At 35.5% G+C, this 12,725-nt stretch overlaps 1 protein-coding gene across 2 annotated transcripts; it reads left to right on the forward strand.

The window, feature by feature from the left end:
* The first annotated feature begins 8,565 nt into the window (after positions 1 to 8,565).
* On the forward strand, positions 8,566 to 12,368 carry LOC124840664 (zinc finger BED domain-containing protein RICESLEEPER 1-like). 2 transcript variants are annotated; one of them, XM_047316755.2, is made up of 4 exons: positions 8,566 to 8,752; positions 9,748 to 11,742; positions 11,833 to 11,898; positions 12,049 to 12,368. In XM_047316755.2, the coding sequence occupies exons 2-3, from the start codon at positions 9,774 to 9,776 to the stop codon at positions 11,880 to 11,882; spliced, it is 2,019 nt and encodes a 672-aa protein (XP_047172711.1). In that variant the 5' UTR covers positions 8,566 to 8,752; positions 9,748 to 9,773; the 3' UTR covers positions 11,883 to 11,898; positions 12,049 to 12,368. The 2 variants fall into 2 exon arrangements, with proteins under 2 accessions (XP_047172711.1, XP_087966827.1); XM_088110701.1 differs by lacking the exon at positions 8,566 to 8,752 and adding an exon at positions 8,785 to 9,608.
* Positions 12,369 to 12,725: the final 357 nt, after the last annotated feature.

Below are 12,725 nucleotides of genomic sequence, written 5' to 3' on the forward strand. Positions count from 1 at the left end.
GTTTATAAAATGTTTAATACCCTATTTTGTTTTCAGTTTCGTTCGAAAATGTCAAATTAGTCCATTTTTTAAAAAGTGCGTCAATTAAGTCCTCACTTAATAAAATTTACGTTAAAACCATACAAACGACGTTAAATATTTTTTTCTCTCTTCTACTTTTTCTGTGCAACTTAGGTTTTAGCATGTTTTTGTCAGATTTTTTTCTCTCTTTGACTATCCTTCTTCTCTCTCTTCTACCAATTATATAATATTTAAAATAAGATAGTCACAGGAATACAGACATACTACCTGCAAAAATACATCAAAATTTAGAGAGAGGTCCAGAAAGAATCTACACGCAAGGGTAACTTGAAATAGAGAATTGACTTTTTATTATAAACATAAACCACTTTTTTAACTAATACTTTTAAAATGGTGAGGAACTTCAAGAACTTCCAAAACTCTTCTTCCCAAATTTCTGGATTAGTAAAAAGTAAGTTTGATTACATCCAAATAATATATATATATATATATATATATATATATATATATATAATAAAGATTTATTTCACAATTTTATTTTAATAATTTCATTTTAAAAATAAAATATATAATCAAAGTATTAATATAATTAACTATTACGACAATATCATATTTGGTATCACGTATTGGATTCTAAAATTAAAATAAAATCACAACAAACTCCGAAAATTTAAATTTAATTACATACCAATAAATGGCCTCCGTAAACATGTAACATATATTTTATAATGTCTGAAATCTAACTGGTCAACGAAATGATTTGTTGTAAAACAGATTTAAGACACAAGTTTCTCTTAAAACTTTCCCTGGGAAGTAACAATTCCCGTCAGTTACTTGATATATATCTTACAAATTCTATTTATTTTTAATACAAGAACTACAAAACAGAATTACATAGTCACTTGATAAATGTATACTAGTGCAATCAATAACACGTAAAATGTTATGAACATAAACAAATAGTTAATGAAGGAAAGAGGATGAGTGAAGGTTTTATGTATGGGAGTGTGATTTTAGATGAGTGGGTATTTAGGTGATGGAAAAGAGAAAGAGGAGAGGACTTTAGTGGTTTCTGGAGTTTAAGAAGGAAGGAGATGAATGAAGGAAGGCATCATAATAGAGAGAGCAAGGGGTTGGTTTTCTGTTTGTAGGAGGGATGAGATTGTATCGAAAAAGCAAGGAAAAATGTGGAGAGAGAAAATTGTAGTATGGGATTATTAGAGTTTTGTTCTTGATCTTTAAAAATTGGATTGGAGTGAAAAGAGAGAAGAATGAAAAGTAAAGAAGAGTATGCATGTGGGAGGATGGGAGGTAAGGGGCTACGTGAGTGATATGGGAGGAGAGAGTATTTAAAGTATAAGAAAAGTATAAGAGAAAAAAAATCTGACAAAAACCTGCATTGCACAGAAAAATAGAAGAAAAGTAGAAGAGAGAGAAAAATTGTTTTCATCGATGCAAATTTTATTAAGTGAGAACGTATTTGACACACTTTTTAAAGAATGAACTAATTTGACATTTTCAAGCGAAACTGTAGACAAAATAGGGTATTAAACCTTTAGAAAACAAAGGTTTGAGTGAGTTATTCTTTCGTGCTTTTGTTTCTCCTGTTTTTTATCTGGATGTGTTATTATTATGTTAATATAATATGTTTAGGTCAATTTTATACTGTTATTTTATCATTTGGTATCAAAGCTTATGTTTATCCTCTACCTTGCATAATTTTGTTAGTTTGGATTTTTAGGTTTATGGACTTTATTGTTTTGACTCATTTAATCCAAATAAATATTACCATATTAACGTAAAACCCTTATTACAATTTTCTTGTAATGTTAAACTTAGCTTTTACCTTTTAAAAGCGAATAAAATTAGCAAGATCGTCATTAGGATTCATGAGTTGACGATGAACCGTTTTGTTTAAAGCTTTCCTTCTTCGCTTTTGTATTGTCTTCCCGGCGTGAAAGTCTGGTACTTAACCTACAACGACAGTTGGTTGCCCATCGGGACCTATACCTAGGATTAACATGTTGATGATCGACTATTTTCTAGGCTTGTGCTTCTTCACCAGTTTCTGCAACGACTCGTACATGTTCTGGATTCTTTCGGCTTACGGCCATTTTGTACTATGTTGTTGCTTGATGAAGGGAACGAAGAAGGGTTTTTTTCTGTGTTGAATTGTCCTAGTGGCATTTAAAGCTTGCATCTTTATTAATTAAGATAGAAAAAGGGTTTTTGCCTGTCACTGAACCCTTCCTTTTTTTTCTTTGTTTTGATTATTTTTGGGTCAATTTAATGAGCTGATGTTGTTTTTCCACGCAAACATTAATTGCAGTACTAAATGGTGCTTTTATGTTTAATTAATTTTTTTTGTAACATATAATATACAATACGTAACATATAATATTATAAAAAATAATACTTTCACACCCATGTTTGCTTTTCACATTCAAATGACATAGTGGTTCCACTTTCTTTTAATATTTATTAAAAATGAAAGGGTAATTTTGAAAGAAATGATTCAGAAATAACGTGTCAATTGAATGTTTTCATCATGTGAACAGGGGCTCTAATATTATATATATATATATATATATATATATATATATATATATATATATATATTTATATATTATTAATGTTTTAGTAGTAATATAGGTTTAATAAATTAAAAAGTAGCCTCAACATCTTTAATCAATTAAAAATATATATAAAGTTTTGTTGTATGAGAAACATTAATTGTAAATAATTGTATCTAATATGATAAAATCTACCCACAAGAATTTTGTCATATTTATATAATTAATTAGGATAAAATATTAAATTATATTTCTTAATTTATCCACAGAAATTAAGAAAAAAAACATAATTTGATAATTTTATCATTAAGATAATGAATATAATTGAGTAGGACTTCAGACAAGTTTTATGTCACAAGATTCATGAATTAAAAGCATGTTTACATTGGTAAAACATGACATTTAATTTTGTCTCAATATTATATGATAAACATGTTTTTTTAATTTTGCAGTTTTTCAACCCATCAATATTTTTGATATTAAATGTGGTATTCCCGAGCTAAAGGGTGATAATTATAAAATTTGGAAGGAGAGAATTCTTCTTCATTTAGAATGGATGGACATTGACTATGCTATTAGAAAGGAAGAACCACTTGCTATTACTGAGACCAACACTCCAAATGAAGTTACACTTTATGAAAAAATGAGAGAGGTCTAATCGTCTTTCTGTGACTTTCATAAAGACTAACATTTCTACTGGTATACGAGGTTCTATCAATCAACATAACAAAGTCAAAGATTTATTAAAGGCTATTGATGAACAATTTACAACATTTGATAAATCCCTTGCCAACACCCTTATAATGCAATTTTCATCCATGAAGCTCATTGGGAATAGAGGAGTGTGTGATCATATCATGCGCATAAGAGATATTGTGGCTCAACTGAAAGCCTTGGAGGTTACCATGTCGGGTTCTTTCATAGTACATTATATTTTGTGCACCTTGCCTCAACAATATGCTCCCTTTAAGATCTCTTATAATACACATAAGAATAAGTGGTCTATTAATGAATTGTTGACCATGTGTGTTCAAGAAGAGGAAAGGTTTTTATTGGAAGAAGGGGAAAAAGTGAACTTGACTACTTCTGGAAAGAATAATAAGAGTCAAGATAAATATAAAGGAAAGATTCGTGCTAAGCCAGACATAAAGAAGGAGTCGAAGTGTTTCTTTTGTAAAAAGAAAGGACACATTGTTAAGAATCTCAATGAAAAATTCTAACAGACTCTCTCACTCACTATTATAAACTCTCCACCAAAAAGATGAATCAAAGAATGGGTATATTATTTACTTTATTGACATGTGTAAAACATGTGTCTATCAAGAGCCTAACCTCCCTCCACCTGGTCTAATACCGGCCTATACAAAGTATGTAATTCTCTGAATAAAAACAATACAATGCTTATTTCCTTTTATACCCATATTCCCCGCATATTCCCCGCCTTTTCCTAACTGCTGATGCAGTTAGGAATTCTACTCCTCTACTCTATCTTCTTCCTTCTCACATAAACCTTCCAGCCTCTAACATTGCCACTATCTTGAAGATCAACCTTATCCCCAAGGTTGAATTCTGGAAACTGCTCTTGAATAGTAACCTGATCTTCCAATGTCGCGTCATCCACTTCTCCTTCATTCCATTCGATCAACACTTGTTCTCTTATCTCCTCTTCTTTCTGCTGTTGTTTTCTATCCAGCACACGTATTGGCCAACAAGTAGGACCCTCCATCTGTAGATCAGCTGGTAGCTCCCTCTCTACGCTCTTCGCTCCAATCGCCATCTTCAACTGCGATGCATGGAATACGGGATGAATCCTAGCAGTGTCAGGAAGCAGAAAACGGAAGGCCACCTCCCCCACCTGTTGCACCACTCTAAAAGGCCCATAATATCTTGTTGTCAGCTTTGGGTGTATCCTGGTTGGCATGGAGGATTGTCTGTGAGGTCTAATCTTCAGATATACCCAATCACCTACCTTGATTGTCACTTTTCTTCTGTTGCGATTCGCCTGTTTGGTCATAGCATCCTGGGCTCTGGTTAGATGGAACTTCGGCTGCTGAAGAGCCTCATCCCTGGTTTGCAAATCTTGTGCCACTACCTCCACCAAAGTTTCCCCTAGGACAAATCTGATTAAGGATGGAGGTGCTCGCCCATAAATTGTTTCAAAAGAAGTGCATTTTGCTGCTTCGTGATAACTGGTGTTGTACTAGTATTCTGCCCACAATAGTATAGAACTCCAACCTTTAGGTTGTTTCGAACAAAAAAACCTTAAGTAACCTTCCAGCACCCAGTTTAACACCTTCGTCTATCATCCGACTCCGGGTGATAAGTAGTGCTCATCTGAAGATTTGTCCCCTGTAGCTTAAATAACTCTTTCCAGAACAAACTCAGGAATAAAGGGTCCTTGTCACTTACTATCGACTTGGACATGCCATGCAAGTTCACTACTTCTCTCACAAATGCCTTTGCTACTGTACGGGCTGTATAAGGGTGCTTCAAAGGGATGAAATGGCTATATTTGCTGAGACGGTCTACTACAACCAAAACTGCATCATATCCCTTGGATTTTGGGAGTCTCACAATGAAATCCATACTGATTTCCTCCCACATGGCCTGGGGAATAAGCAGAGGTTGCAGTAATCCCTGTGGCGATGCTGTTAAATACTTGTGTTGCTGGCACACCACACATTGAGCCACATAATCTGTCACTGCTTTCTTCATACCCTTCCAGTATAGGGATTGCACCACCCTCCTATAAGTCTGGTATACCCCAAAATGTCCACCTATGAATGAGGTATGCATCTCGACCAGTATCATGGGGATCCATTTGGATTTAGCAGACATCACCAGTCTACCTTTATGATGCAGTCTTCCCCCTTCCAGAGTAAAAGTCGAATGCTTATCTGGATCCCCTATGATGTCTGCCACAATTTCCTTGAGTTCTTCATCTTCTTCCACTTCTTCCAAGATCTCCTAGAAGTCTCTCCAAAAAGGTCTAGCTTTAATCCACAACTCCTTTTCCTCCAAATTTTCATCTAACTCTTCCTTCTCTGTCATTGCTTCCAGCCCTTTTCTTGACAAGGTATCTACCACTTTGTTTATAGCCCCAGCTTTGTATATGATGTCAAAATCGTAGCCTAATAATTTGGCAATCCAATTTTGTTGATTTTGGGTGGTTATTCTTTTTGCCAACAAGTACTTCAAACTCCTTTAGTCAAAATGCACCACGAATTTTTGGCCTATGAGGTAGGGCCGCCAATGCTGGATGGCTAACACCAATGCCATGAGTTCCTTCTCATATATGGATTTGCTTAAAGTTCCTTCCGAGAGAGCTTTATTAAAGAAAGCTATAGGTCGCCTATTATGTGTCAAAACTGCTCCCACTCCAACCCCTGAGGCATCACACTCAACATGAAAAGGTTGGGTGAAATCGGGAAATGCTAACACAAGGGCAGTCGTGATAGCTACTTTTAACTTCTCCATTGCTTCTCTAGCCAAGTCGGTCCATGCAAAGTTTCCCTTCTTCAACAAGTCAGTGAGGGGACGAGCGATTTTACCACAGTTTCTTACAAACCTCCTGTAATATCCAGTTAAATCCAAAAAACCTCTTAAGGCTTTAATAGTTTTGGGTTCTTCTTACCCTACGATAGCTTCCACTTTTTCCTCATCCATTTCTACCCCTTTCTCCGATATAATGTGGCCCAAGTATCTGATATGAGTCCTCCCAAATTCGCTATTCTTGTGGTTAGCTACCCACTCATGTTGCAGCAATAGACTTAATACACATCTCACATGCTCTAAGTGATCTTCCCACGAGCTACTGTACACCAAAATATCATAAAAAAACACTAGGACAAACTTCCTCAAGTGCGATTTCAACAAGCCATTCATTGCACTTTGGAATGTGGCAGGGGCATTGGTAAGCCCGAAGGGCATTACCATGAATTCGTAATGCCCCTGGTGTGTCCTAAAAGCAATTTTTTGGATATCCTCCCCTCCCATTCGGATCTGATGATACCTAGCTTTTAGGTCTATCTTGGAGAAGTATTTTGCGCCCCTCAATTCATCAAGCAACAACTCTATCATCGGTATGGTGAATTTGTCCGGTTTAGTGGCTCTATTAAGAGCCCTATAGTCTATGCAGAAACGCCAACTCCCATCTTTCTTCTTAACGAGGATGACCGGGCTAGAATACGGGCTAGTGCTGGGCCAAATAATTCCCATTCTCAACATTTCATCCACCTGCTTCTCGATTTTCCCCTTTAACAAGTGGAGGTATCTGTATGGCCGAACGTTAATGGACCTATCCCTTCCTCCAATATGATTTTATGCTCCATCCCACGTTCTGGAGGTAACCCGTGAGGCTCTTGGAACACCTGCTAGAATTCTGACAGCGTCTCTTCCAACTCTTCTCGTTGCCTCACCGTCAACTCCTGTTCCTTTTCTACTCTTCCAGCCACATCCAACTGTCTTAATCCCTACATTACTGCCATTGTCTCAACTTCAGTTATCTTGAGCATGGCCGCAGGGGCTATCACTTCCCGTGCTAATGTTGGATCTCCTCTAATTATTACTTCCCTTCCTCCCTGTTTAAAGGACATGGTTAGCTTGCCCCAATTGGTCACTACTTCTCCCAACTTTGCCAGCCAATCCACTCCCAGAATCACGTCGACACCTCCCAATTCGAACACGTGATACTGCTCTGCAATCTCAACTCCACCCAGCTGTAACACTACTCCTTGATAGGATCCTTGTGTCTGTTTTCGCTGTCCATCACCCAAGCAAACTGGATGCGTCTGGCCTTTGTTCACCTCCAATTGGAGCTCCTCAACCATTGCCTTTGATATAAAGTTGTGGCTGGCATCACTGTCCACCATGATCAACACCACCTTATCCCAAGCTCCCTTGAAGTTTCATGGTTCTCGGTTGAGTCATCCTCCTATAGAGAGTGATGAAAAAAGTTAACATAATGATCTTGTGAAAGTTAGTCAAGGTAGCTATTTGGATGTACAAATCTAAAATGGAAATTGTATATGTTATTTAAAGTGGGTTACTTTCTAAGTGTATATATGAAAGTTTGATAGGTATTGTTTTAATGAATATTTTTTCTTAAGGAAACACAAATAAACACTGATGCAATTAAAAGGTTTGTTTATATTGTTAATGAAGTTAAAGTGTGTAGGTAAAATTATCATTTAACCGATAAAGAAATTGGTTAGCATTGTAAAATAAAGAAATGCTCATAATATTATAAAGTCTGTAAAGTGAATTTAGCTTATAACAATCTATAATTAATTGGACTGGATATAGAATTAAAATCTATAGCTGATATAAATTTTGATATATTTTAATTTTCAAATTTAAAATATATCAATATAAAACATTTTTTAATATGTAAAAAAAATAATGCTATTAAATCAATTGATTTTATTTATTTATTTTTTAAATTTAAAAATCAAAATTTAAAATTTGAACAAATTTAAATTTAAATTTAGGAACTAAAAAATTATCTAACCCAAAACAATTCATATTCCCACTCCATCTTTATATCTATTGCAAATTCTGCAAAACCAATACTCAACCATATGCCTGATTTATAAATACCCACCCATCTTACTACAAACAAATACCTAACCCGTCTTCACATCTTACTAATTTTACTTTTATAAATATAATTTATATTTTTTATTTTATCTTTTAAATTTTATAATTATTTTTTAAAATTTAATTGATTACTAATTTAAAATATAATTATTTTTTAAAATTCATATTTACTAGTTATTATAATACTTTTTTATCTTTTATACAGGGTTTTTTTTATTGTTTTTCTGTTTCTTTCCTTTTCGGAATTATATATGCAAAAGTCCAATTTCAACTTGAGTAGGTCAATTTCATATCAAAATTTCCGAACCCAACCAATCAAAACCACCATCCTACCCCCGAAACCCAGAACTATTCGAACCCGCATTTGACCCACCCACCCGATTTCTAATCTCCTCACCAACGCCCAATTTGGGTATACCTATCAAAATCGGATCCAGATCCTAACACGTATCATCACCGGGTTCTCTGTCCGTCTCCCTTCTCTCCTAACCCTATCATTTTCTGCCGGACCCTCTTATCGGACTCTAACATCATAACCACCACCCACTCTCTCTCTCTAAGTAAGACTCTCTCTCTTCAATTCAATTTTCTTCCCTTTTTCTTTAATTGGAACTCTTAATTGCGTTATATGACGGTTCAATTTATCTGAATTGCACAACAATTTTGTGAAATTTGGCTTTTATTTAGAGCTTGTTGTATACAGGCCACAAAATTGTAGCAATCTATGTTTTAAATTCCAGACATACCCAGTTTGCTTTTTTTCTTTATTTTTTTTCCCTTCAATTTACTGTGACTTTGATGTTTATTTAAGGTTTAAGTTAGTTTGAGTCAAGATATATCTAGATTCTGATCTAAACTAATTGTTCTTGCTATGCTTTTCTGAGTATGCTGAGTTTCAAGGTTTTGTTTGTTAACTTGAGTAGGGTTTTAAATTGCAGTTGTAATTGTGATCATCATAGTTAATTAAGGAATCTTGTAGAGCAACCGTGATAAGGTCTGTGATCTGATGCGGCTGTGATATTGATAATTAAGATGATTGAGTTATTGGCAATTAAGATGATTGAGTTTTAGCCGCCTCATGTGAGGTAGGTTACAATATAAAACCTCGCTTTAAAGGAAGATATCTGGTTTAGGAATATAGGTTGTTGTTGTGATAAGGTTTATCCAAAGATTTCACAAGATATTAGTGAGTTTATTATAAGATAAGCTTTAGCCATTTATATCTTTGTCTAATTCATGAAAGAGTGAGGGGTGAGCCTTGCTGCAATAGCAAAGTTGCAGCCTTATGACATAGAGGTCACAAGTACAAACCTAGAAAAGTTTGCTTGCAGGGTAAGATTGTGCATATTTATATTTCCCTTCCCCAAACCCCACTTGGTGGAGGAGCCTTGTGCATTCGCCACCATTATTTCAGAGGTGGGACCGGCATCAGCTTTTGATTTTATTTTACCCAGTCATCCTTAAATGCTTTGCTACTTCACAAATTTTGAAGTTTTGACTTTGTCCTACAACATTTTGGGTGATTACTTATCACTTAATTTTGTGTGATGTGTAGAGTGTTGGTAATCTGAAGCCTATGCGATGGAAATATCAAATGATCCAGGTACTAAGAAACCAAAAAGGCTAACATCGGTTGTTTGGAATCACTTTGAAAGGGTTAGAAAGGCTGACATCTGCTATGCTGTTTGTGTGCATTGTAATAAGAGACTTAGTGGATCAAGTAACAGTGGAACTACTCATCTGAGAAATCACTTGATGCGGTGTTTGAAAAGATCAAATTTTGACGTGTCTCAATTACTTGCTGCAAAGAGAAGGAAGAAAGATAATACCATCAGTCTAGCAAACATTAGTTTTGATGAAGGTCAGAGGAAAGAAGAATATATAAAGCCAACGATTATCAAGTTTGAACAAGAGCATAAGAAGGATGATATCATTAGCTTCGGAAGTAGTAAATTTGATCAGGAAAGGAGTCAACTTGATCTTGCACGCATGATCATATTACATGGATACCCATTGAGCTTGGTTGAACAAGTAGGATTCAAGGTCTTTGTGAAGAACCTCCAGCCTCTCTTTGAGTTTATGCCAAACAGTGCTGTAGAGATTTCTTGTATAGATATCTATAGGAGGGAGAAAGAGAAAATGTATGATATGATAAACAAACTACAAGGTAGGATTAATCTGTCTATTGAAATGTGGTCTTCAGCAGAAAATTCTTCGTATTTATGCCTGTCTGCTCATTATATTGACGAGGAATGGACATTACAGAAGAAAATCTTGAACTTTGTCACACTTGATTCTTTGCACACTGAAGACTTACTTCCAGAAGTGATTATCAAATGTCTCAATGAATGGGATATTGATGGCAAGCTTTTTGCCTTGATACTTGATGATTGTTCCATAGATGATGACATCACCCTTAGAATAAAGGAGCGAGTTTCTGAGAAAAGGCCTTTCTTAAGTACTCGTCAGTTACTTGACATACGCTCTGCAGCACATCTCATAAATTCCATTGCTCAAGATGCCATGGATGCGTTACAGGAAGTGATCCAAAAGATTAGAGAGAGTATCAGATATGTTAGAAGTTCACAATTAGTGCAGGCAAAATTTAATGAAATTGCTCAGCATGCTACAGTTAACACGCAGAAGGTGTTGTTTCTTGATTTTCCTGTTCAGTGGAAGTCTACATATCTCATGCTTGAAACTGCGGTAGAATACAGGAGTGCTTTTTCTCTCTTCCAAGATCACGATCCCTCTTATTCATCAACACTAACTGATGAAGAGTGGGAATGGGCCACTTCAGTTACTGGATACTTAAAACTTTTAGTTGAAATTACAAACGTATTTTCGGCCAACAAATTTCCTACTGCTAATATATATTTCCCTGAGATTTGTGATGTCCATATTCAGTTAATTGATTGGTGCAGAAGTTCAGATAGTTTTCTTAGTCCCATGGCTTTGAAGATGAAAGCCAAATTTGACAAGTACTGGAGCAAGTGCAGTTTGGCATTAGCTCTCGCTGCTGTTCTAGATCCTCGGTTTAAAATGAAATTGGTTGAGTACTACTACTCCCTGATTTATGGCAGCACTGCTCTGGAGCGTATCAAGGAAGTGTCTGATGGTATCAAAGAACTTTTTAACGCATATTCTATTTGTTCAACTATGATTGATCAAGGCTCAGCCTTGCCTGGTAGCAGTTTGCCTAGTACTAGTTGTAGTTCCAGAGACAGGCTAAAAGGCTTTGACAGATTCCTTCATGAGACATCACAGAGCCAGTCTATGACATCAGACTTGGACAAGTATTTAGAGGAACCCATCTTTCCACGTAATTCTGATTTTAACATATTGAACTGGTGGAAAGTCCACATGCCAAGGTACCCAATTTTGTCTATGATGGCACGTGATGTTCTAGGGACTCCAATGTCAACTTTGGCTCCGGAATTGGCATTTGGCACTGGGGGCAGAGTGCTAGATTCTTCTCGTAGTTCACTAAACCCAGATACAAGAGAGGCTTTGATATGTACCCAAGATTGGCTCCGAAATGAATCTGGAGGTATGTATTTATCTTCTACCCTTTTCCACCCATAGAATAATGTTGATTGATTTCTGATTCTGATGCATTATTTTTTCTAACTCTTGTCAGATCTAAATCCATCCCCAATCCACTCTGCTCTACCTCTTCTCATCGAATGAAGTTAATTTTACAATGGTATGCTTCAGTAAAACTGGTGACATGAGTTCCTAATCTCTCCAGACTCCATTGTCGAATATTTTATTTTTTATGTGCTTGATTTCCAAGGCCGATGGGTCGGTGACCAGTTCATGAATAATCTTTTACGATTTTATTTTATAATTTCAGGCCTTATGGAAGAAGCATCTTAGAATTCTCAAATTGGCCCTTGTTCCCCGCGTCATTTGTAGCAGGGAAGTGATCTATCTTTGTGAAAATATTCTGTGAAGATGCACTGTATATTCTTAGACCAACAATGTAGATTTTTTTTATACTTATAGAGATCTCTTCTCGGTTAGATGCTTTTATTGGACTAGCATTCGGCTGAATCTGATTTTGTATAGAGGGTTGCATGCCCTTGATATCAAAATCGCTCCTTGCCTGAGTTTTCTTTCGTTTCACTGTTCACATAATAAAGTTGCACTAAATGAATGATCTTAACTAATAAAGATCACTTCAGAATGGTATGTTTTAAGTATCCTTCATCACCTTTATAATACGAAGTTTTTATCCACACTTTTGTAATTAAACATGAGAGAAAGGTTAGGATAGATCACAATTGTTAAGTGCAATATTAATCCTGTTAGGAGAGTGATATATATATATATATATATATAGACACACACATTCGCACACCTCTTTTGAAAGATATCTATTATACATCTTTTGTTTCTTTTTCTTTTTTATTCTTTTTTCTTTTATTATGTCATTGTTCATAAAACATTTCCCGTCTTGTTATTAAGGTTAGTTCACACCAAGCCTCCCAACCCTTTCCAAGTAATTTCTTCTCCAACTATCCTCTGTTG

Source organism: Vigna umbellata, chromosome 3 (genome assembly GCF_029865625.1).
Source record: "Vigna umbellata cultivar VRB3 chromosome 3, Vumbellata_1.0, whole genome shotgun sequence".
In the NCBI taxonomy this organism is placed as follows: domain Eukaryota; kingdom Viridiplantae; phylum Streptophyta; class Magnoliopsida; order Fabales; family Fabaceae; genus Vigna; species Vigna umbellata.